This window comes from Sebastes umbrosus, chromosome 1 (genome assembly GCF_015220745.1).
Source record: "Sebastes umbrosus isolate fSebUmb1 chromosome 1, fSebUmb1.pri, whole genome shotgun sequence".
In the NCBI taxonomy this organism is placed as follows: domain Eukaryota; kingdom Metazoa; phylum Chordata; class Actinopteri; order Perciformes; family Sebastidae; genus Sebastes; species Sebastes umbrosus.
Window position 1 is genome coordinate 4929784 of NC_051269.1, and position 27383 is coordinate 4957166.

The window sequence follows — 27383 nt, forward strand, 5'->3', positions numbered from 1 at the left end:
TTCGGCCTGCAGGAGGTTCAAATCAACAGAGGTAACCTGACTCTCTCTCTCACACACACACACACACACACATACACACACACACACACAAATAATATAGCATTGACGTCTTCCACTGTTCACTGAATGTGCTCTGAATTGTCCGATCTGTGTTTGTACTTGATGCTTTTAAGCTGCTTTGTATAAAAAAAAATAGTTTTAAACATTTAAAATGGTGTAATCTGACTAAAAAGTGTGCCAAATCTTAAACGCCAATGAAACATAATGTAGAGCATTTACTTGTGTCTGCAGACAATGACTTTTTAAACAAATCAGAAACTGATTGTGTGTAGGAGGCAGACATACAACACACTTTCATAAAGATAAAAATAGGATAATTAATCGCTAATTACTCAGATTCAGTTAAATGAGTCATTCAGTGTTGATGATCTGTCTAGTTTTTCTGACTTGGATATCTGTATATTTCAAACCTGTTTTATTTCTAATAAGTTTCTAATAAGTTATTATCTTGTTTGGACGAGTAATTACTGCAATATCTCTCCCCAGAACTAGAGGAAGCACACATAGTGCTTAAATGACTTTACTCATTAATAATAGTAATCACAAATAACATTACAGAAGACATTAATGTTAGCTTTAGCAGCTGTCTCGTCTCCATTAAAAGAGCATACGAGATACTAACTAACTAATTTTGTTTGCAAAAGTTATTATTCTTATTCGCATGAGTTATTATTTTGTTTGCACAAGTTATTATTCGTATTCACAAGTTATTATCTTGTTCGTACAAGTTATTATTCATATTTGCATGAGTTATTATCTTGTTCGTACAAGTTATTATTCATATTTGCATGAGTTATTATTTGTTTGCACAAGTTATTATTCGTATTCACAAGTTATTATCTTGTTTGCACAAGTTATTATTCTTATTCGCATGAGTTATTATTTTGTTTGCACAAGGTATTATTCTTATTCACAAGTTATTATTGTTTGCACAAGTTATTATCTTATTCGGGCCATGAGTTATTATCTTATTTGCACAAGTTATTCTTATTCACAAGTTATTATCTTGTTTGCACAAGCTATTATTCTTATTCGCATGAGTTATTATTTTGTTTGCACAAGTCATTATCTTGTTTGCACAAGTTATTATTCATATTTGCATGAGTTATTATCTTGTTTTGCACAAGTTATTATTCTTATTCGCATGAGTTATTATCTTGTTGACTTTATTAAACTCATTAATAATAGTAATCACAAATAACATTACAGAAAACATTAATATGTAGCTTTAGCAGCTGTTTAGTCTCCATTAAAAGAGCCTACGAGATAATAACTTGTTATCTTGATTGTTTATCTTGAGGCAGACATACAAAACACTTTCATAAGCTAAAAATAGGACAATTAATCACTAATTACTCCGATTCTGGTTAAACAAGTGATCCAGTGTTGATGAGCTGTCTAGTTTTCTGACTTTAGTTTTCTGACTTAAATATCTGTATATTTCAAACCTGTTTTATTTGTGTGATGTTTCTAATGTTTAGAAAGTACAGTCTGAAAGTGAAGGCAACTTCAACTGCAGTTAAATTATTTGTTTTAGGATTTTACATACAAGGTTTTATGTGACAGTGCTGATGAAGGAGCAAATGTGATTCTTTCATTCTCATTTTAGGATGTACAAGTGCATTTTTTTTTTTTTTTTTTAATTTAAATATTTACATTTAAATTTTAAATCTACATGCATCTAGGATCAGCAGAAAGAACCAGTGAAATACATTTTCTGAAAGAATTCAAATGAAATCAGGGCTGTCAAAGTTTAACATGATAACAACACGTTAATGCAATTTTTTTTTAATGCCACTAAGTTCTTTAATGCATTAACGCAACTTGCAATGTTTAGGTTGTGTCATATGAAACTAGAAAAGCTAAGGAACCCATGGTAACCAACCATGTCATACTAGCTCGTCATGAGGAGGTTAAATAACGCTCCAGACTTTTAAAATATTTGTCATTGTTTTGTGTTGTTAATTGATTTCCAATCATAAATATATCATACATTTGCATAAAGCAGCATATTTGCCCACTCCCATGTTGATAAGATTATAAAATCTTGACAAACCCCCTTTAAGGTACATTTTGAAAAGATAAATAAATGTGCGATGAAATGTTTTAATCAATTGACAGCCCTAAATAAAAAACAAAGTGAAAGAGCAAAAATAAATATATTTATAAAAGATATTTATAAATCAACCCCCATCAGCATCACACTACATGTTGATCTAAATAAGTTTGCGCTGAATTATCTCTGACGATAAAACAAGTTTGACACAAACTGTAGAAAAACAGGAGGCTATAGATGTATTAACAAATTGTATGATTTTCACATGATTGCGCATTTAGGCTTTAAAAATATGGATGTTTAAATCATATGTGTTAGATTTGTTTTACATATGAGCATATAAAGGGAAAATATGGCTTATTGTGAGGCTGCTACAAGCTTTGTTGTTGTTGTTTGGCCAAATCGCCCAGCTCTAATTCAGTTTTACTAACTTTAATGTAGGCCCCAGTTGTGCGGGTAAACTGTATTATGTTAACATTGATAATGTTAGAATCATTCACGCAGTGATTTGTTAACTATGTAAGTTACGTTACATTTAACTATCATGGGATAAAAATCAGGATCGAGATGCTATGATGTTAAACACCGTCACTCTGACTGATCAGGTTTGCATAACGAACACAGTGTTGACTGAACTCTCTGTTTTCTATGATCTCTTGCAGGATCCTCTCCTCCGCAGCATGGAGAACGTAACTTTCAACATGGATATTATATCCCATTCGAGGGGTAAAGGTCACCCCCCAGTCCCATGGCTCCGCCTTCATCCTCCTCCTCCTCATCTACATCTTCATCATGGTGTCCAACATCAGCATGGTGGTCCTGATCACCATGGAGAGGAGCCTCAACCAGCCTATGTACCTGCTCTTCTGCAACATGAGTATTAATGATGCGTTCGGGGGACGGCCCTCATCCCTCACTTGCTGAGTGATGTTTTTAGTCCAATCGCAGAGCGGTACGTCCATTACATAGACTGCGTCGTTCACGGCCTTCGCCTCTCACTTTCATGCCGGCACCTCTCACACGGTGCTCATGATCATGGCTTTTCGACCGCTACGTGGCCATCTGCAGCCCCCTACGGTATGCCCCCGTCATGACCCACCGGATGGTGGTGAAGCTGTCGGTGGGGGCGTGGTGTGGCACGCCTTCATCTCTGTCGCGATCCTCTGGGTCTCACCATTACGCCCTGACGCGTTGCAGGCGGGTTATAATCAACCCGTTCTGTGACAACGCCTCCTTGTTCAAGCTGTCCTGCCAGAATCTTCTCTTCAACCACATCTATGGCCCTCGGCAGCGCCGTGGTCATCCTGGGCTCCTCCCTCGGCAGCGTCACGCTCACCTACCTAAGGATCGCCATGGTGTGTCTAGACAGTAAGAACAAGGTGCTGAACAGCCGGGCGCTGCAGACCTGCGCCACCCACCTGGCTGTGTACCTGATCATGTTGGTTGCGTCCTTTACCCCATGATCATAAACCGCCGGCCTGAGTGGGGCGGACAGCGGGAAAGTGTCGTCCGTCCTGTTCCACGTCGTCACCCCGGCCCTGAACCCTATCATCTACGGGCTGCAGTGTAAAGAGCTCAGACAGAAGATTATCAGCGTGTTTCACAAGAACAAAAGTCATGGATGTGAAAAGTTTCTCCATAAATAACTCCTAAATATTTACGAATAAAGGTTCTCATCTGTCGAGTACCTTAAGTTAAAATGCACATTTCTCCTTAACATGAACAACTTTAGGGACTTTAGGACATAGTTTGTTCTCACCGGAGATTTTTATTTGAGATTACGCTTAATTTTGGAGTATTTAACAGTTGGTAGAAGATGTTTACAGGACTGTCTGACCCTGCAGTTTGTAAGCTAAAAGACAAATGTTTATCCCCGACTTTGGTTTAATTTCATTGGCGATCGTAAAACTGAAATGATTGTCTCTTTTTTGTGAGCTTCTAATCTCATTTTACTTTCTTGTTGACACATTTGTTTGCATTGACACGTCATGATATTATTTCACATACATTTCAATTTATTAAGCTTGTATAGTTGTAGGAAAGTCATCATTGAATTCAATACATTCAGCTATTTTAAGAATTAAGTATTAAACATCATGATGGACACTTTAATAAAAACTCAGTTTTTAATGTATTTTACATTATTATTCTTTCAAAATAAGGGACAAGGCAGAGTTAAAGTCCCCAGTGTTGTCACTTTATATGCAGATGGGAGATTTATCATATTGTTATATTGCTTGTTTGAATAATGAAGAATATTTTTAAATGTGTCAGAAAGATACAATCAATTTCTATAGAAACAACGCAAGAAAAAGTCACGTTACGCCGAGGAGTAACTGTCGGTATTGCGTAGTGGTGAGTATCGGCCCACTTCGAGCACTAGAAGTACTTTTTACATTCCAGAAATGTGTGCATGTATGAGTATGTAACGAGCGTATATTGACACGCTGTCACTGTCCAAAAGAAACGCAAGAGGTGTCGTGACCATGGATGAATAAAGAGAACTGGATACAGCGTTGGATGCGCGGCCCCGTTCATTCCTATGAAAGTTGCTCAGTGGCGTATGAAGCCAAAATGGCTCGACTTCTGTCTGGAAAAGTACACGGATCTTCCGACGATCTTCCACATCCATTGGGCCCATGGGCAGGCGCAGTAGCGTCCACCCGGTCACAGGGTCACAACGTCATGCTGTCGTCACGGCCTGCTAACTCCGCCTCCCAGCCCTTGCTCCAGCCTCGGTTTGGGTCTCATTCACTAAGGAGGAAGGGAAATAACTCTGGATTCGGCTATTAGTGCGTTTTACAACTTTTAGGACCTAATGATTTAAATAAGGACTATTAGAGTGTTCATACTGGGAAGTTGATTTACCTCAAAATAAATTATCTTCCAAGCTATCTATCCAAGTATGCAGAAGTAGTTAGTGTCCAAAAAATGTACGGAAGAAATACAAGAATAAACCTTAGAAGAACAATACTGGGAATCAGCATTCTCACAATTAAGAGACCTATTCACACAGCCTTCTGAAGAAAAAGCACAAACTTTTATTTAAGAGGATAATGAACTAGTTTAATGTGCCCCTTAATGCAAATTTAATGTAATAGGATAGATAATAAATAGACAGCTGAACAAACTTATCATATGATTGACACAATATACAACTTCAAAATCATAACATTTATATATTAGTTTTTATGAAAGACAGTGTTTTTTAATCTAAAATGGACATCAAGACCCCAGGATGTTCAGTTGCCTTTTCTCTCTCCATTTTGTGGGTGTCCAGTTAGCAGATTGGCAGGTTTTCTGTCCCAGTCAAGACACTGTGTTGACGTCTTTTGTGGGTAAAACAGCAGCAGGTCTGAACCTGCTCAGAGTCCTCCTGATGGACTCTCGCAGCTCCTTGTTCCTCAGACTGTAAATCACCGGGTTTAGGAAAGGAGTCAGAGCGGAGTACAGCACAGACACAATGATACGAACCTAGAACAAAATTAGAAATAATGAACAACACAAGGTTCAATGAGGATATTTGGTAATTCTACCCGCTAGCGGCAGGTCCTGAGGATGAAAAGGCGGCTCAGTCACCATGCTCACAATGGCAACATGCTGATGTTTAGCAAGTATAATGTTTTCCATGTTTATATTCGTTTACATACTAACTTTCACTAATTTGCACAAGTATTGGAAAAATAAAAATGACCAGTTGATGGCACTAGATAAAAAAGTCAGAGGATCACCAAAGTTATTACGGGAGCATGAATGTCTGAATTATGGTAATCCATTCAATAGTTGCTGAGATATTTTACTTAAAACCACAAATGTCAACCTCATGGTGGCGATAGAAGAAAAGTCAGGGGATCACCAAAGTGAGATGACGTATTTTTGTAGGCCAACCAGGAAGTTAGCATCTCCCTGGTTCCCTCCACTAAAACCCAAGGATTTCAGTTCCATTGGGTTTTGGATTAATACAGAAAATAAGCTCTGTGGCAAACAAACGTTTATGATACTTACATGTTTTGTTCATCAAGATAAACTTCACAAATGAACCCCACTTTATGATTTTTGAAGTGTTAACGCAATCACCAGAAGTAAAAAAGCTAACGTTAGGCTATAAACGAACTACACCATGGTCACATGAGCGCGAATATAAACACAACGAGGCTGTAAAGGCGGATGAGTCAACATGATATTTGGTAGTCTCATTTAGCCACTTGTTAGCAACCGCCTTTTATTTATGTCGTCGAACAAAACGTTAAAATGTCTTAAACTTGTGTTAACCACACAGCTTATTTCAGTCATCTAACTAAAAACCCATTGACTTCCAGATGAGGGAACAGGAAGTGCTAAAATGTTAACTAATTTCCGGGTTTTAGGACTCATTCCTGCAGCACTCTATTAGGATACCTTGTCTGGGTACCCTGAATATCTGAACCAAATTTCATAGCATTGATTTTTCAGTCTGAACAAAAGTGGTGGATCGACTGACAGATCGACATTTCCATCTACAGAGCCACATCGTTAGTGTGGCAAATTATCAACACAAATTCTATGTACTTTATGTTTCCAAAACTTTCAACCACTCTGTTGGCCTTCCTCAGTGCATGGAGTTGCTTCAGGTGGAAGTGGTTGAGTTGCTCATCATGTGACCTAAGTACGATTCACGAATTTCCTTTCACCTCACAAAACTCCCGAATCCAAGACTCCCAAACTCTTTTCAGCAATTTGCCATCTGATATCTGTCAACAAACGGTCTGAGGTTCAATGTAACAGAAATTCCAAACTTAGGCCATATGATATGAACTTAAATATCTCCATGGCAAGCTTTGGAAAAAGCAAAGTTAGTAAATCTAATGTAAAGATTTTTGGTCAATCTGCTACATGGTCAAGACGAAACCTTCAATCAGTCTTGTTTCAAATACTGGTGCTGAATACAGGACCTTAAATGTCACTTTTGGTCAACCCGTTCTCATTCCCAACTCGTCAAATACCACCATTTGGTTAGAGCCCTTTGGCATCAGAAACCGAGGTACAGAGGTACCTTTTAGCAACAGTATGTGACGAACCGGGCGTTCAACTAACTCCAATATTAACCCACCCGAGGCGTTAATCAACGGTCGGAGCAAGTGACAAAGTGGGAGAGAGGGGTAGTGGATGGGTCAAACAAACAAGACGTTCAACCCTGTCTGTCCCATCTGAAACTAAAAGTAGTGTTGACTTATTTTGTCACGTCAGTCTTATGGCACGTGACTCGTCGGTATCATCAGTCCTGTGAGTCTCTAGTCAGTGAAGTTAACGTCAACCATGACAGTTTCCTAACCCTAACTAAGTGGTTGTGTTCCCTAAACCTAACTTCCTGTGAAAACGGAAGTTTGTTTTGCAAGGACACCATGCATGTAGCGAGCGTATATTGACACGCCGCCCCTGGCCCGTCCAAAAGTAACGCATCGGTCTCTGATGCCGAGGGTCACTGACCAAGCTGCGGTATTTGACAAGTTGGGAGTGAGAATGTGTTGTTTTGGTAGACATATGTGAGACATGTACTGAAACAAATGGAATTATTAAGGCTGGATGATTTGTCTCGTACCTCTGGTGAAATGTTTCCCACCCGGTAGGAGATGTAAACACATGAGGCCGAGCTATAAGAGATGGACACCACAGTCAGGTGAGCGGCACACGTCCCGAATGCCTTCAGCCTCTGACCGACACCCATCCTCGATATGGAAACGCCAATTAGGACGTAGGAGGTGAGGATGAGGATTCCTGTGGTCAGAAGTGCCACCATGGCGAAGGAAAGGGACACAATGTTATCTGCTCTGGTGTCGCCGCACACCAGCCGTCTTACAGACGACGGGTCGCACCAGCCATTCCTCACCACATTTGGGCCGCAGTAAGACCGCTGCCAGGTCATGGAGGTGGCTAGTAGCGTGCAGAAGGCGCCGAAGCTCCAGGCTCCTGCGATCAGGAGCAGCCGGGTGGGCCGGGTCATGACGGCAGTGTAGCGCAGAGGATTGCAGATGGCCATGTAGCGGTCGTACGCCATGACAGTCAGGATGGCACGGCCGGTAACAGCTAGCTGAATGAAGCAATACATCTGGACGAAGCAGCCCGTGACAGAAATGGCATTTACATCTGTCAGGAAGCCGGATAACATGTTGGGGATGGTGGTGGTGGTGTAGACGATGTCCACAAAGGACAGATTGTAGAGGAAGAAATACATGGGAGAGTTGAGCTTCGAATCAGTCAATGCCTGCATGAGAGAAAAAGTGACTGCAATTACGATACAATCCATTCATTATATGTAACAGCTTAGAGACAGACAACCATTCACGCTCACATTAACACCTACGGTCAATTAAGAGTCAACAATCAACCTAACCTGCATGTCTTTGGACTGTGAGAAAACCGGAGCACCCAGAAAAAAAAACACGCTAACACGGGGAGAACATGCAAACTCCACAAAGAAGGGTCCCAAGTTGGGTTTGAACCTGCTGTGAGGCGACAGTGCTAACCACTGCACCACAGTGCAGCCCATTATGATACTAATAATTCCAGTTTAGTAAAGCCGGGCACACACTACACGAGAATAAAGCCGACTTTGGGCCTGATTCCTCCTGACAGTCGTCAGCAAAGCCCTGATTTATTGATGGTCCTAAAGATGATCGTTCCTTGATGTTCCTGTGGTGTGAGGTATGTTAAGAGTGTTTTTTTACATCCCCCGATCGGCTCTGAAGTCTATCCTGACGCAGTCACGTGGGAAAGAACGATAGCCAATAGAGAAACAAGCTAAGTGTAGAATGAAGGACAACCACCACCGTCATGGCGGCCGCAGCTAATGCATGAGCTAATACATGAGCTAATGCTAAGCGTGAAGCATAAAGTAGGAGTAAGATGGAGCTCAGAAATGGAGGACCAACTTTTTAATTTGTGGCAACAACGCAAGTCTTTATTCAACATGTCTCCATGACTTCATCCATCCATCCTTTGTGAATTTTCAGTACAAAGTAAAAAACTAACAATGCTAATTCTTCCTGCCTGTCGTCCGCCATGTTTGTTTACACTTAAGTCACTTTTGACCACGAGGGATTTTGCGAGACTTCTGTTTTTTTTAGTGGGGACTCTTGTTCATGAATGCATCTGTTAGTTTGTGGTGTGCTTTTTTGCAAAATCATTGCTCTCCGCACAATATAGGAACAAAACTGTTAAATTTAACATATCATGTCGTTATGTGTGGACCCTCACATTTTACACATCTGGTAAGATGTGAAACATCTTTTAGTGTGGGCCAGCCTTATGACTGAGGCAAATACCAATTAAATTGTCAGTGTTTTGTACCACATAGATGATCATGCTGTTTCCTCCCAGGATGATGATGTAAGCCAGAAGCAGGAACGAAAAAAGGATCATCTTTTTCTCGCCAAGGTTAACGAGGCCCTGAATGATGAAGAACGTGACGCCATCATGCCCCCAGGTGCCGTTAGCAGAACTGGATCTGTGATTGGTCGACAAGGGCAGGTATGAATCTGGAGAAGGAGTGAGGTAAGAGAGGCGTCAGTGTTTATTCACAGACAGAAGACAGAGTTCTTGTTCATAGTTCATTTGTATGGCTCTGTTGGGTCACTCTAAGCTCTTGGTTAAGGTTAGGGAAATATGGTGGTCTTGGTCTAATATTGAAATCATGACACTGGACGAGTTTAGTTTATTCAGTTAACCCAAACCACCAACTTTACTTAAATTTAACTAAGGTGTTTTTATTGCCCAAACCTACCCATACCAAGTGCAGGACTTGCCCACCATCCTCCCCAACCACGTACCCACAACTAGCATAGGGTTAAAAAATGTACTTCTGTACTGGAAAAAACGTTGATCCAGGCAGCAATTATGTTTCCTTCAAAATTGATTATCAGAACAAATGCGTAGTATATAAACATAATTTCTAGACAGCGTTGTAATACAATACTTGTAATGTTTATAAATGGCTCAGAAACTATGTTCTTACCAAAAATCAACATGTTTTTTTATTAATCGCCATGAGTCAAAAAGAAATATAATGAAATGTGGTGTTCCTCATGGATCCATAGTGGGACCTTTATTATTTTTTATTTGTATCAATGATCTTGCTACATCACATTCACATTGCTCTTTGCAGATGACACCAACCTTTTTACCTCAAATGGAGATTTGACAACTTTCATCAGTGAACTAAATCGTGATCTTCACATCTACTCAATATCATGTTATTTTTACAGGAAATAAAACATATGATAGTGAGCAAATTTAACTCCATATTCATGATGAAGAAATATTAAAGTTTCATCAACATGTTTCTTAGGTATTCTGATAGATGACAAACTCTTTTGGAGAAATCAGGTTGGTTTTGTCTGCGATAAGGTCACTAAATCTCTTGGGATTCTGAGAAAAATAAGAGCTTTTGTCCACAAAACATTGCCTGTTAACATTATATTATAGTTTAATTTATCCATATTTCACATACTGTTTATTTGTTTGGGCAAGTACTTTTCCAACTTATCTGAACAAAATATTGCTACAGAAACAGTTTATTAGATTAGCACTTTTCTCGAATGCTGTTATACCAAATGCACCACTTTTTTTCAAAATTGCAGTTATTGACAATCTTTGACATCAACATTCTTCAAACTGTAAATTTGCCTTTAAGGCGATATATTAGGATGCAGATTTACCTCATGTTTTTAGATATTATTTTTTAACAACTCTCAATTCCATAATATCAACCAGACAGGCTAAGAATCTTCATCTTCCCTTTATATAAAACATCTCATCAGTTTCAATCAGATTTCGATGGAGTAAAAAATTATCACTCGTAGAAACTTTAAATATGGCAATTACTCCAGCTTCTTTGTATTTTTTGTTGTTGTTTTGTCTTGAACATTACTGCTACACTTACACCATATTTTTATATGTGAATGGAGTAACACTTTATTTTTACAGATCCAGAAATTTCATGGTAATTAAATTATATCAGTAAGTAACCTATTTGAAATTTCTTTGGAAATACTGAAAAATTACCCCAATATTTACCTCAAAATGTATCGAAAATCACTTTATTATAATCATTAATTAATAATTATATGCTAAAATAGCATATTAATGGTTAAAACAGGGCCCTGGGCTTGAGAAGTGGCTGTGCGCTGCTCTTCATCGGAGGTGGAAAACAAAAAATAATAGAAGACACTTCTGATCAGGCACAAATCTCACCATTGTGTGACTTATTGTCGACACAAAAGCTAATGTCATGATTCAGTGAGTTTATTTTAAGACATTTCAAATGAGTTAATTGATAATTATTGTCTATTTGTCAGCAGACATGGAAATAAAGCAGATCAGTTAACTTTGTATTCTTTTCCTGGAAATTTATTAAATAAATTTCCAGCTATGGGAAATAGCGTAATATCATTATTAAATAATGTTTATAATAAACTAATTTTCGAGAACATTTAGGTAAATATCTTGGGTAATTAGGCAGTAATTCCAAAGAAATTTCAAATAGGTTACTTGCTAGTTATCACCTAATTGCCATGAAATTTGCCAACATGTAAAATGAAGTGTTACCGTATATTAAATTCTGTTTCATGGGAATTGTATTTTATTGGGCTTTTTATACGTGTGAAACAAATAAACAAACACATATGCTCACTCTTTTTTAGTTTAGTTGTAGGGGTTATTATTGAAAGTATTGGCTTGTTAGTTGGAAACATGGGTAAGCACCAGAGCTACCAGTAGACCAAGATAGGATGACAGACACGCAGTAGTGGAAAGTGTGTTTACTACAATACTGTTCTGTACTACCATACTGTGTGGGTGGCAGGCAAAGGCAGGGACCGAGAAGTACTAACCCCCAGCAACTAATGAGCGTGAACATCAGCCCTGTTGACTCTCGGGACAGGTAACAATGCTCATGATGCACCGTAAGCCAAAGTCGTTGGCTCTTGAATATCCGTTCAACAATTGCTCATTAAATATGTACGCCTTTTTACAAAAAAGGAAAAAAAAGGAAAAAGCAAATGAGAATCTAAACATGAAGTAGTGCAAGTTCAAATAAAAGGCCTAAAATATAACATAATTAATAATACACTAACTATAATTAACAATATGACATAAATAAAATAATAAAATAAAGTAATATAAAATTTGTCACGCATTTTCTATCTGTTTCAAAATGTACCTTAAGTTAGATTTGTCAATTATTTAATATTAATACTTTTTATCAACATGGGAGTGAACAAATATGCTGCTTTATGCAAATCGCAAGTTGCTTTAATGCGTTAAAGACTTTGACAGCCGTAGTTTATTTGAATTCTTTCAGATGATTTATTTCACTGGCTCATTCTACTGATCCCACATGCATGTACATTTAGATAAAAAAATGCAAACATACACCTTAAAATGTAAAGAGAAATTATTGACAGCCCTAATATTATATATATATGTATATATATATATATATTCTATATATATATACATATATATATATATATACTGTATAAATAACAATAGTTAAATGCCGTAGTATCCGACAGTCTAACAGAAAAACCCCCGGAAGAAATGAACATGAACTAGTTCATTTTTTGGGACTCTGAACTTAGTTCAAAACAATTGTATGATAAGAGCAGTTAATATCAAGCCTTTATGCAACTTAAATGGGTGAAAAACAATTCAGCCACTGGATATAAATGCAGGCTGTCTCTAATAAAGTTGTGAAAATAATGTGTAATGCCTCCAGTCATTGATAATCAATTACAATGAAGCACTTGAAAAAAAAATCTTTTTTTTAAGGGATAAATTAAGACTAAATTAATTGTGTCATACATTTTAACTGTAACATCAATGTTATACATATCTTCTATGTTAATAACAATTTCTGTTGTGTTACAATTGAAAAGATATTTCTGATAAGTGTATAATATACTGTATGTCAGTGTGAAGTTTGATATTACTGGACATCACCAGAACCAGTATACCACTCAACCAGAAACACATAATAATAAGCAGAGAAACACTCACAGACCCTGGGGCTATCAGGTGAAATAGCAAATAGCAAAAGCTCCATCTCTTCTCAGCAGACAGACAGACCGACAGACAGATGAATAGATGGGTGGATGTAGACAAGTGTGCTGTCAAAAGACAAGCAAGTGAAGAATAATTACACAGCAAAAATGAAAAGCTCTGTATGTGATTCATCTGTGCACAAGCTCAATTTGACAGCACACAATACAAAGTTAAACAAATCTCTACAAACTGCAGACAATGAAAACACTTCTTCAGATTTCACCTTTTAAAAGTACAAATAACCTGACATGGTTCATAATAAGATATCATCATCTTACCTGCATATGTGAATCAGACTTTGCGCTGCTCAGGTTTTAGTCAGATCTAAGCAGAACTTCATCCACGTACGCAAGCAACTGACCTTTTTTCTGGTTATAATGGAGATTATGGTGAGATCAAACAACGTTAATTACACAAAGTGGACATCAGATCCCATTCATTAAAAACATAAATTGTACACAAGATGGCAAAAAGAATACCAAAGGGACCTATTTTAGTGACCTCTGTGGTTATAAACAAGCACCTGAAAAGAAAACACGAGAAACATAATTGTCTCCGTTGCCAAGGTAACAACCTGGCTGCTTCAAACGTGTAATCTACTAATTAAAGGTTCATTATAATTGGTTATTGCTTTACTTTAATTGCTTGTGTGTGTTGTGTGTGTGTGTGTGTGTGTAATTGTGAATAATAGTACCTGTTGTTGTCAAGTTAAAGTCACAACTTTGCGATTCCATTTGCAAAGATATTTCAATAGGTTTCTTGCTAATTATCACCTAATTACCATGAAATTTGTGGACCTGTAAAATGAAGTGTTACCTTGATTTTTATTCAAATTTGCAATTCATAAAACCTTCAAAACATCAAACAAGATTTACACTAGCGGCCCTGCGACGTGGTGCTTTGAGCTAAACGCTAGAGCTATCAGATCAACATACAATGACAATGCTAACATGCTGAAAAATTTCACTGAAAAGCATGAATGTGAACCTCATGTTGCTGATAGAGCAAAAGTCAGAGGATTACCAAAGTCATTAGGAATTTATCCTCTAGGCACCATGAATGTACAAAGTAGAGCTAACTTACCCACAATGACAATGACAACACGTAGAGTTACGGGGTTATGATGATTTCTATGTTGATTACTGTCTTAGTTTGGCATGTAGCAGGCTAATATTTGCAATTAGCACTAAACACAACGTACCGCTGAGGTTGATGGGAATGTCAATAGTTTTTTTAAGTATTTGGTTATAAGTTATTCCTGAGGGTAACATGAACGCTGAACTAAATTTCAGGACAATCCGTTCAATAGTTGGTGACATATTTTGAGTCCATAGAGTCATTCCACTAGTCTTATACCTGATTTTGGTCATTTAGTTTTTAGGGCTGTGTTTTGGCAATAATCTGGTGATACGATAAATACCACGGTACAGGGGTAACGATTCAATATATTGTGATATATTGCAATACTGTAAGCAAGGCGATATATTGGAGATTCTTCTCGTAAACACGGTTAAACACCACCACATTGAAGGCACCATAAAAATCATATTATTGCTAAATAAGTTGTTGGGAAAGGACATTGTTTTTAATCTAAAATGGAAGTCAAGACCCCTGGATGTTCAGGTCGCCTTTTCTCTCTCCATTTTGTGGGGTACAGTTTGCAAGATTGGCAGGTTTTTCTGTCCCAGTCAGGACACTGTGTGACGTCTTTCGTGGGTAATACAGCAGCAGGTGTGAAACCTGCTCAGAGTCCTCCTGATGGACTCTCGCAGCTCCTGTTCCTCAGACTGTAAATCATCGGGTTTTAGGAAAGGAGTTAGAGCGGAGAACAGCACAGACACAACGATACGAACCTAGAATAAAATCAAATATAGATTGAACAAATTAAACTTGAACACACAAGTCTATGAACAAGACATGAATGTCCGGCAATCAATCAATAGCTGTCTGTCATATTTTAGTCCAGGCAATGTAGCGGACAGACCAAAAGTCCAAACATTTTCCATCTATAGAGCCACGCTGCTAGCGTGGCGAGTTTTCAAATCCCACACTCATTTTAGCATTTGTCATCTGATATCTGTGTGGTGAGTTTGGTCTGTGTGTTCAGAGTCCTTCAATCCAACAAACTGTTCTGTTGTTGAATGTAACAGAAATTAACAACTTAGGCCACATGATATAAACTTAAATATCTCCATGACAACTCAACAACTGAATCTGCTGTGCAATGGCCACGGGATGTGGTTGGAAGCTTCGGAGACACAAAGTAAGTGGACCTAATGTTAAGATTTCTGATCAAGCTGCTGCTCCAAAGGTCAAGAATGAACCTTCAATCATCTTGTTTTAAATACTGGTGCTGAATATAGGACATTAACTATAATTTTTGGTGGACCTATGTGAGACGTAATAGAACAAAAGTAAATATTAAAGCCAGATGATTTGTCTCGTACCTCTGGTGAAAACTTTCCTATCCGGTAGGAGATGAATACAAACGAGGCAGAACTATAAGAGATGGAGGACCACAGTCAGGTGGGCGGCACCACGTCCCAAAGGCCTTCAGCCTCTGAGCAACACCCATCCTCGATATGGAACGCCAATCAGGATGTAGGAGGTGAGGATGAGGACTCCTGTGGTCAGAAGCGACAGTATGGCGAAGGAAACTGGACACAATGTTATCTACTCTGGTGTTTGCCCGCATACCAGCCGCCTTACAGCTGACAGGTCGCACCAGCCATTCCTCACCACATTTGGGCCGCAGTAAGACCGCTGCCAGGTCATGGAGGTGGCTGGCAGTGAGCCGAGGATGCCGAAGCTCCAGGCTCCTGCAATGAGCAGCAGCACGGATCTGTCGGGTCATGACGGCAGTGTAGCGCAGAGGGACTTACAGATGGCCACGTAGCGGTCGTATGCCATGACAGTCAGGATGGCATAGTCAAGTAATGCCTAGCTGAAAGAAGAAATTGCATCTGGACGAAGCAGGCCCGGGACGGAAATGGTATTCACATCTGTCAGGAGGCCAGATAGCATTTTCGGGATGGTGGTGGTTGTGAATAGGATGTCCACAAAGGAGAGGTTGTAGAGGAAGAAATACATGGGAGAGTTGAGCTTCGAATCAAGTCAACGCCTGGGAAAAAAAAAGTGGCAGCGATTTTAGTAAGACCGAGGCAATATTGCCCTTTTCACAGCAGCCATTTTGACATGTCAGATGTGATTGATAAAATAAATTCTGGTCCAATTCTATATAGTGTGTCCACAGCCTTTTCCAGGGAGCCAGCATGCAAAACACCAGGACCCTGACACACCTAAATGGACACAGGGCCATAATTAATGTTATTAATTACACCTGTGTTTACCCTGCAATGACATGTCAAAATGGCTGCTGTGAAAAGGGCCCATAGCAAAATTAAATCATAACTACATAGACGGCTCTGTTTTGTACCACGTAGATGATCATGCTGTTTCCTCCCAGGATGATGATGTAACCAAGAAGCAGGATGACAAAAACAATTATCTTTTCCTGGCCAAGGTTGGCGAGGCCCTGAATGATGAAGAAAGTGACGCCTTCAGGCCCCCAGGTGCCGTTCACAGAACTGGATCTGTGATTGGTCGACAAGGGCAGGTATGAGTCTGGAGAAGGGGTGAGGAAAGAGAGGCGTCAGTGCTTAGGGCCCAATCCCAATGTCCATACTGAGACTCACAGACTTTGAGGCGTCCATGAGGGTTTAGGGCTGTCCCTCTGTTAAATCATCAAGTGCTTGAGGGCTCTCTCTGAGACATTTTGAGCCCTTTTTTGCACACTTTCTGCATTTCTGCAGACTTTGCCTGAAAGGTAAATAAAGAAGACGGCACATGGTGCTCAGCCTGTTATATTAAATTTACACAGTAACACTACATCAACATTAAAGATTAAAGATGGTACATAAAAAGCATAGGCATATATAGGCTATATCACACACTTGGTTTATTAATCAACCATTTTTCATTTTGCTAAATGAAGCTGTCTTGACAAAAAGAAGTTAATTGATTATTTGACAATTATTCTCGTCTCGTAAGGCAAGAGCCTGGAAGACTTTAAAATCAGGCAGTAAAAAAACGTTCGTAAATGAAAAACCGACAATTGTAGAGAAAATGTTTTTGGTGTTTGGGTGTTTTCAAGGTAATGTGAGATGTTGTCATAAAATGCTGTCCCCATTTTGTATTTATACCATTTCAAGCCCTTGCATTGGGATTGGGCCCTTATTCACCAGACAGAACATCAGAAGACTCATACATTTTACATCAGTGTTTTCATATTTTCTTCCCCATTATTCATACAGATGTAGAGAAATAGATTGCGTTGCAACAGATATAGTACAGGTCCTATTTAACAGCTTAAAAAAACATATTTAACATTGTTTTATCAACTGGGTACTTAATAACATTTCCTGATTTTATGAGAATTGATTATAAACACAGAAATGACACAATCATTTTCTAACAGTTTGTTCATAGAAGAGGTCTAACTCCCAGTATACATGCAAACATGAAACCAATCTCTTCTGATAGTCTAACTGACCACAAATATAAGTACATCTGTGAGAGGCTTTTTTCATACAGAAGGAAATATATTCACTATATGATAACCGTCATTTATAAATGGTAAATTAATAGTTAAAATTTAGTTAATAGTTATTTTACGAAATTATAATAATGTTAACTAATTATTAGGTAATGCTATAATTTATGTTATTTTAACAGTTTATTGTTTAACACATTATAACCATTTCATATACAATATTTACAATAATTTGTTAATGATTAAGATATTATTTGTAAACCTTTAAGAAATTGTTTGTAAAACATCTATAAACATCACATAGATAGATATTTGTAACACTTTGTTAATGGTTAATTAACTGGTTTGTAAACATCTATAAATATCATTGGATGGCTATCAAGTTGCAACTGATTATTATAATACCTTGTTAAATGGTTAATAAATACTTGTAAAGCATCTTTGAACATTATTTAGATAAATAGTTAATGCTTTGTCAATGGTTAATAATTGGTGTCTGGTCCATCTATCTATGTAATGTTTTAAGATGTTTCTTAAAAGTTTACAAATCATTTGGTAATCATTAACAAATACTTAATATGGTATATAAAATGTTATAATGTGTACAACAATAAACTTTTATTAAATACTTTACTTATGTAATCAGAATGTATTTTTTATTGTCTCCTATCCGCTATGATACCCTATATAACCCAATTATTTCATATTATACATAAATGATAACATTACTAATAATTAGTAGACATTGTTAATGATCATTTCATTGTTTTACAGTAAATAACTATTAACTAACTTTAATTAATTACAAATGTATCATTTACAAATTGTGGTTACTATAAAATGTTACCTATATTCAAACATAAACTATATAACATAAAAAACTGAAGTATTTTCTTAGTTGGTGAAATAACAACACATCATGGTAATTTCTGTATTTTGTTACTTTTATCAATGGGAAGATTTTCGACTGCAGTACTTTTCCACATGGTCACAAAAAATGAATAAATATCATCAAGTATTGGTTAATTTTTCAATAATAATTACTATTTGACACATTTAGCAGTATGTGTTTACGATAAGAAGCTGTTATCATTAAGAGTGTTATGCAAATATATTAAGTGAAAAACAATTCAGCACTGATATAAATGCAGGCTTTCTCTAATAAAGTTGTGAAAATAATGTGTAAATGCCTTCAATCATTGATAGACAATTACAATGAAGCACTGAAAGAAATACAGTTTTCAAGGGATAAATTAAACCTAGATTAATTTTGTCATACATTTAACTGTAACATCAATGTTATACATTATCTACTATGTTAATAACATTTCTGTTGTGCTTACAATTGAAAAGATATTTATGATAAGTGTATAATATATAACAGTGTGAAATTTGATATTACTGTGCATCATCAGAACAGTATACCACTCAACCAGAAACACATAATAAAAAGCAGAGAAACATGCACAGACCCTCTGGGGCTTTCAGATGAAATATCAAACGGCAAAAGCTCCATCTCTCCTCAGCAGACAGACAGACCGACAGGACAGATGAATAGATGGGTGGATGTAGACAAGTTTGCTGTCAACAGACAACAAGTGAAGAATAATTACACAGCAAAATGAAAAACTCTGTATGTGACTTCATCTGTGCACAAGCTCAATTTGACAGCACAAATATAAAGTTCAAAACATAAAAAAGCTCTACAACTGCAGACAACAAAACACTTCTTCAGATTTATCTTTTTAAAAGTGCCAATAACTGGACTTGGATAATAAATAAGATAATATTATCTTACCTGAATATGTGAATCAGACCTTTGCGCTGCTCAGGTTTAGTCAGATGTAAGCAGAACTTCATCCACTTCAACATTTTGCCTTTTCAAGAGCAACTGACCTTTTTTCTGGTTATAATGGAGATTATGGTGAGACCAAACAACGTTAATTACACAAAGTGACATCAGATCCCATTCATTAAAAACATAAATTGTACACAGGATGGCAAAAGAATACCAAAGGGACCTATTTTAGTGACTTCTGTGGTTATAAACAAGCACCTGAAAAGAAAACATAAACATAATTGTCCTTGTTGCCGTGGTAACAACTTTAATCTACTAATTAACAATTAATTATAGAAGTTCTAACTTTAATTGCTTGTGCAGTGTGTGTAATTGTGTGTAATTATATGTGTTGTTGATTCTTTGAGCACAAGTTGGACAGTACCAGTTAGTCTGAACTTTGAGATTGATCAAAGTTTTCACAGTTAAACATAATTGCATTATAAGTAAAAAAATAAATGACAACAAATTAGACCAATTGATGACCCTCAGATCAAGCAGGAGCAATGCGGATTCCTTCCTGGCCATGAAGGGGGGGGGGGCATGAGAGTTTGCCAATCCATTCTACATGTGATTTGTGGACTTTGAGAAGGCGCATAACCATGTGCCCTTGGAAATTCTGTTGAAGATACTGTGAGAGTATGGGGTACCCAGGCCGTTGCTACGAGCCATCTGGTCCTTATATAACTAATAAAAGTAAAAGTTTTGTCCGTATTCTCAGCACAATGTCAAACACGTTTTTTGGTTGATGTTCGGCTCTTTGCAGATGATGTGGTTACCTGTGACAATTGGTAGAAATAGAATATTTTTATTGAAAGAATGAAATTTAAAAAGAAGACACTACATGTGCACTTTTCTGTCACCTGGCGATGGATGTGAGATTTACCACACTTCTACTGTCTTTAGTTTCGTGTTTATGTGATTAAATGGAAGACCTTATGTTGTTTTACTGTTTGTTTCACTTTTGTGCCCCTGATTCAGATCTGAGTCATTAAATATTGAGTATGTGCCAATACCGAGTCCCGATCGAATACCTGTATTTTCCTAGATAATACAGTTGCACAGTGGACACTTGAATGACATTAAAGTTATTAAAATCTATCCAATGTATATGCTTGACAATTGAATAGCTCTGCATTGCATTAAGAAATAAATGCCTGAATCCAAGTTGTTCCTCAAAGTTTTTTTACTTTCTTTTTTATAAAATAACAAAGTAATTCTAAACTATTTTATATGGCTCTGATCAAAATTCCACTACATTTCATTTGCTTTTGCAAAAAGTAAACAAACAAAAATATGTATTTAAATATCTCTTATCAATCCCACTTAGTGGAATATTGTAATAAAACACTCAAAATTTGTATTATAATCACAATTGACCCTTTGCTAAGTCCCTCCCCTCGGACGCAGACTGGCCAATCATAGTGGCCAGCTCGACTAGGGTCCGACAACTATCCAGCTCTGACCCGGTTGCACCGATGCTGAAGCTTTTAGAATAACTAACTACTACTCATATCAGCATGACAGCACACCTAGCCGCTGCCGTACTTGACACTAAATTTCCAGGGAAACATTGGACCAAAAAGCCTACAATATTAAATTAAAACTAAATTAATTTTGTCATACATTTTAACTGTAACATCAATGTTATACATTATCTACTATGTTAATAACACTTCTGTTGTGCTTACAATTGAAAAAATATTTCTGATAAGTGTATAATATATGACAGTGTGAAATTTGATATTACTGAATATCATCAGAACAGTATACCACTCAGCCAGCAACACATAATAAAAAGCAGAGAAACACTCACAGACCTCTGGGGCTTTCAGGTGAAATATCAAACAGCAAAAGCTCCATCTCTCCTCAGCAGACAGACAGACCGACAGACAGATGAATAGATGGGTAGATGTAGACAAGTTTACTGTCAACAGACAGCAAGCGAAGAATAATTACACAGCAAAATGAAAAACTCTGTATGTGACTTCATCTGTGCACAAGCTCAATTTGACAGCACAAAATACAAAGTTTAACAAAAATCTTTACAACTGCAGACAACAAAAAACTTCTTCAGAATTATCTTTTTAAAAGTTGCCAATAACTGGACATGGCTAATAAATAAATGATTATTATCTTACCTGAATAATGTGAATCAGACTTTGCGGCCTATTTTAGTGACTTCTGTGGTTATAAACAAGCACCTGAAATGAAAAACATAAACATAATTGTCCTTGTTGCCGTGGTAACAACTTTAATCTACTAATTAACGATTAATTTTAGAAGCTCTAACTTTAATTGCTTGTGCAGTGTGAGTAATTGTGAGTAATCCCATGTGTTGTTGATTCTTTGAGCACAAGTTGGACATCAAAGTTTCAAAGTTAAATATAAATGAATTATTATTTATAAAAATAAATTACAACAAATTAGACTATTAGAACAATTGACAAACCTCAGTTCCAGCAAGAGAAATGCGGATTCCTTCCTGGCCATGGACAAGCTCTTCATCCTTGCAAGGCTGTTGGGGGGTCATGAGAGTTTGCCAATCCAGTCTACATGTGTTTTGTGGGATTTGAGACGGCTCATAACCATGTGGCCTGGGGGGTCCTGTGGGTGGTACTGGTATGGGGTACCCTGGCCGTTGTCTACGAGCCATCTGGTCCTTATATAACTTATATAAGTGAGAATTGTGTCCATATTCTCGGCACAAAGTAAACTTACTGCTTACTGCCCCAAGATAAGGGCAAGAATCTCAAGAATCTGTTAAACTCCCTGTTGAGTCAGCCAGCCAACTTGAGCTAATGCTTTCTACAGATTGTGGGATTTCACAAACTGACTAAATAACAAATATAAACACAAAAACTGCCTTGCTAGCTCACTCTTGTGAGCTAATGGCGGATGCCAGAGCGCCTTATAACATCAAAGCTGAACAGAGTTAAGCCATAGGTCTATTTGAATATATGGTATAATAATATACATTAGCCTATTATACATTATATATATATATATATATATATATATACATAATATATATATATATATTATGTATATATATATATATATATATATATTATATGTTGTTGAAACGTATACTTATTTATATTGGCCAGTCTCCGTTTTGAGGGGAGGGACTAGCAAAGGGTCAATTGTGATTATATAACTCATCAATCATGTGCCGCTCCGTCCTCCGCTGCTCCTAATGGCATCTTCAAGATTTTCACAGACCGGAGGAAAACAAGCACTACAAGCTGATCTGAGGTCCTGCTATACCATCTGCTGTCTATTAATGAGACAGTTTTATTGACGCCGCTGCCATTGTTAAATCTGGTGAAGGAACGCCAAGTTCGGTCACATGACCGGAGCACAGCCAATAGATATGCTCTCTCAATATAATGACCTGTGGATTGGTCCAAAGTCTCTCGTCACAGGCTAGATTTTTTTTAAAACCTGAAAACAGAGCCATGACGAGGTGCAGAAGTCTAGTTATCTCTCAGAAAACTTGAATTACAATATGCTGAAAAGTTATTATGGATTTTTTTGCCCAATGATGCCAAAAATATACTGGCTACTGTTACTTCAAAGCAAGACTGGTATCATATGAAACTAGTACACCTAAGGAGTCCCATTGGTACCAACCATGTCACACTAGCTTGTTGAGAAGGAGGCTAAATAATGCTCCAACTTGCGCTACATTTTGGCGAGGAAAAACTGTCATGGTAATGTTCAAAGGGGTCCCTTGACCCCCAACCTCAAGATATGTGAATGAACACTCCCATGTTGATAAGAGTAATAAATACTTGACACATCTCCCTTTAAAGGGGACTATTTGTAACTTTCAGAAATGCTCGTTAACAGCGACACCTGTGGCCGTTAAGTCAACGAAAGTCAGCGTCGAGCTCGCGCTTGCTCGCTCTAAATAGACATGAACGAGCATCGCTCAAAATAGTGAGGCGACACACGTCAGCTAAAACCACAATATCACTCTATATATCATAGTTTTGGCAGTAATGCTAGCTGACCAGACGGAGGTCTCTCCATGAATCAATGCTGATACTGTGTTGCTTCTCCCTGCTTCAGTCTCTAGAAGTAGCGGGGCTCCGCAGCGAGTAACGTTATCGCCTCCCGACTTGCAGCCGGAGGAACCAGGGGAGACACCGGCACCCGGTCGGAGAGGGTAACATTTCTCGCTGCGGAGCTCCCGTCAGTTCACAAGACACGGGAAACCTCTGTGTGGTCTGGAGGAGCTGCAGCAGTTATTTCTGCACAAACGTCACTGAACATTCACTAGATATTCTCAGAGCTAAACCTAACCTCTTCTGCAGTGTGTAGTGAGCGCGCGTTCACGTCTAGAGGTGGAGCGAGACAGCAAGAATGCTGCGCGCTGTGTCAGTGAAGGCAAGCAGGCAGGGAGGAGAGGCTTGACCCTGACACGGTACATTTATACACTTAAAAGTTACAAACAGTCCTTTAAGGTACCATTTTGAAAAGATAAAAAATGTGCGATTAATCAGTGATTAACTATTTCATCGATTGACATCCCTAGTTATAAATAAGTATAAGTTTCAACAACGTATAATATATATATATATAAACTGGGGAAAAAAAGTTTGGAAACTTGTGTTTGGTGGATTATTTCTCTGTTCTTACAATGCTAATTGGCATTGTATTTTACATGGTTGGAAAGCCTGTTTATTTACCTTCACAATGATGTCCAACTTGTAAGGATCATGCATTTGTGGGATGAGCAGCACAGCTGATTATGTGGGGTAGCGCCCAAGACAAATTTGCCAAATGCTCTGCCAATGGTAAACAGTGTATTTTCATAAGGCTACCAGGAAGCCTGCAATGACTGCCCTTCACTGTCAGGCCCGTTTGCGCTGGTGTCGACAACACAGATAATGGAACCTGAACATGTGGGGGACTGTCATGTTCAGTGATGAGTCCAGGTTCTGTCTGCGAAAGTTGGATGCAGGGTCAAAGTATGGAGACGAGGCAGAGAACACTATGTTGATTGTTGCACCGATGGAGAAACCAGCTTTTGGTGGGGGCAGTGTCATGGTGTGGGGCGGCATCTCCCTCACTGGCAAAACAAGGCTTGTCATCATCGAAGGCCATCTCAATGCAGTGAGATATCGGGATAAGATTCTGCAGCCAGTGGTGATCCATATCTCCACAATCTGGGACCTAACGTCATCCTCCAAGATGACAACGCTCGCCCCCCAAAGATGCCAGGCTTATCACAGACTACCTCCACAATGTGGGAGTAGAGAGAATGGAACGGCCAGCCAAGAGTCCAGACCTCAACCAAATTCAACACTTGTGGGATCTGCTTGGGCGTGCTATATGTGTTAGAGTGACCAACACAAACCATGCTGGCTGACTGCAACGAATCCTGGTTGAGGAATGGAAAGCCATCCCACAGCAACATGTGACCAGGTTGGTGACCAGCATGAGGGAGGGAGATGCCAGGCTGTTGAGGCTGCGTATGGATCTTCCACCGCTACTGAGGCTCCTGACGGTTGTAGTAAATGAATAAAGTGTAAAATAGCCAATATGTCTTGTTTGTTCCTTGTTACTGAAAGAGAGTTCAATCATCCAATCCACCAAACAAACTCAAAACAAAGTCAATTCCAACAGGAGAATACACTGTTGGATATTGGCAGAGAATTTTGGCAAATTTGTCTTTGGGCGCTACCCACATAATCAGCTGTGCTGCTCATCCCACAAATGCATGATCCTTACAAGTTGGACATCATTGTGAAGGTAAATAAACAGGCTTTCCAACGATTTAAAATACAATGCAATTAGCATTGTAACGACAGAGAAATAATCAACCAAACACAAGTTTCCCAACTTTTTTTTCCCAGTATATAATATATCAATAGTAGGCTAATATGCTAATATATATATTATTATACCATATATTCAAATAGGCCTATAGCTTAACTCTGTTCAGCTTTAATATTATTAGGCACTCTGGCATCCTCCATCAGCTGCGTCGGTGAGTCGATGGACATGGCGCCACTGGCTTTAAAAATAAATGTAAAATCTGTTGATGGAAAAATTATTTTTTTTAGCAGATATATGTTAATTACAAACAAGAGTGTGGCTTGCAAGGCAGTTTTGTTTTTATATTTGTTATTTAGTCAGTTTGTGAAATCTGTAGAAAGCATTAGCTCAAGTTGGCTGGCTGAATCAACAGGGAGTTTTAACAGATTCTTGAGATTCTTGCCTTCACTTGGGGCAGTCATTTATTCCAAACCCAGAGGGTACAATCCACCGTTTTCCAGCAGAGAACCATGGCCTCAGACTTGAAGGTACCAGCTTTTCATCCCGATCGCTTCACACTCTGCCTGTAAACCTCCCCAGTTGTGTGCTGGATGTCATGGTGTGATGAAGCATACAGAACAACATCATCTGCAAAGAGCCGAACATCAACCGAAAACGTGTTTTACTTTGTGCCGAGAATACGGACACAATTCTCACTTATATAAGTTATATAAGGACCAGATGGCTCGTAGCAACAGCCCCGGGTACCCCATACCAGTACCACCCACAGGACCCCCCCCAGGCCACATGGTTATGAGCCTTCTCAAATCCCACAAAACACATGTAGACTGGATTGGCAACTCTCATGACCCCCCTACCAGCCTTGCAGGGGTGAAGAGCTTGTCCATGGCCAGGACAGGAATCCACAATTTTTCTGTTGGAACTGAGGTTCGTCAATTGGTCTAATAGTCTAATTTGTTGTAATTTATTTTTTATACATAATAATGCATTTATATTTAACTTTGAAACTTTGATGTCCAACTTGTGCTCAAAGAATCAACAACACACGGGATTACTCACAATTACTCACACTGCACAAGCCAATTAAAGTTAGAGCTTCTAAAATTAATCGTTAATTAGTAGATTAAAATTGTTACCACGGCAACAAGGACAATTATGTTTATGTTTTCTTTTCAGGTGCTTGTTTATAACCACAGAAGTCACTAAAATAGGTCGCAAAGTCTGATTCCCATATTCAGGTAAGATATCTATCCATCCATCCATCCATCCATCCAATCTTCAACCGCTTATACGGGATCGGGTCGCGGGGGCAACAGCTCCAGCAGGGGACCCCAAACTTCCCTTTCCCGGGCCACATTAACCAGCTCTGACTGGGGGATCCCGAGGCATTCCCAGGCCAGAGTAGAGATATAATCTCTCCACCTAGTCCTGGGTCTTCCCCGTGGTCTCCTCCCAGCTGGTTCGTGCCTGGAACACTCCCGAGGGAGGCGCCCAGGAGGCATCCGTGCTAGATGCCCGAACCACCTCAACTGGCTCCTTTCGACGCAAAGGAGCAAGGACTCTACTCCGAGTCCCTCACGGATGACTGAAACTTCTTACCCTATCTCTAAGGGAGACGCCAGCCACCCTCCTGAGGAAACCCATTTTGGCCGCATTGCACCCGCGACCTCGTTCTTTCGGTCATGACCCAAACCCTCATGACCATAGGTGAGAGTAGGAACGAAGATTGACCCGGTAGATCGAGAGCTTTGCCTTCCGGCTCAGCTCTCTTTTCATCACAACGGTGCGGTAAAGCGAATGCAATACCGCCCCTGCTGCTCTGATTCTCCGACCAATCTCACGTTCCATCGTCCCCTCACTCGCGACAAGACCCGAGATACTTAAACTCCTTCACTTTGGGTAAGGACTCATTCCCTACCCGGAGTAGGCAATCCATCGGTTTCCTGCTGAGAACCATGGCCTCAGATTTAGAGGTGCTGATTCTCATCCCGACTGCGTCACACTCGGCT

General features: G+C 38.7%; 1 protein-coding gene and 1 pseudogene across 1 annotated transcript; one reads left to right on the forward strand and one right to left on the reverse strand.

The window, feature by feature from the left end:
• The first annotated feature begins 2796 nt into the window (after positions 1-2796).
• LOC119484598 lies at positions 2797-3762 on the forward strand (annotated as a pseudogene).
• Positions 3763-5206: 1444 nt separating this feature from the next.
• LOC119484602 (olfactory receptor 5F1-like) lies at positions 5207-19619 on the reverse strand. Its single transcript, XM_037763517.1, has 6 exons — positions 19565-19619; positions 16632-16819; positions 15893-16037; positions 9443-9630; positions 7695-8357; positions 5207-5590 (listed from the first exon to the last, which is right to left on the reverse strand). The coding sequence occupies exons 1-6, from the start codon at positions 19617-19619 to the stop codon at positions 5426-5428; spliced, it is 1404 nt and encodes a 467-aa protein (XP_037619445.1). The 3' UTR covers positions 5207-5425.
• Positions 19620-27383: the final 7764 nt, after the last annotated feature.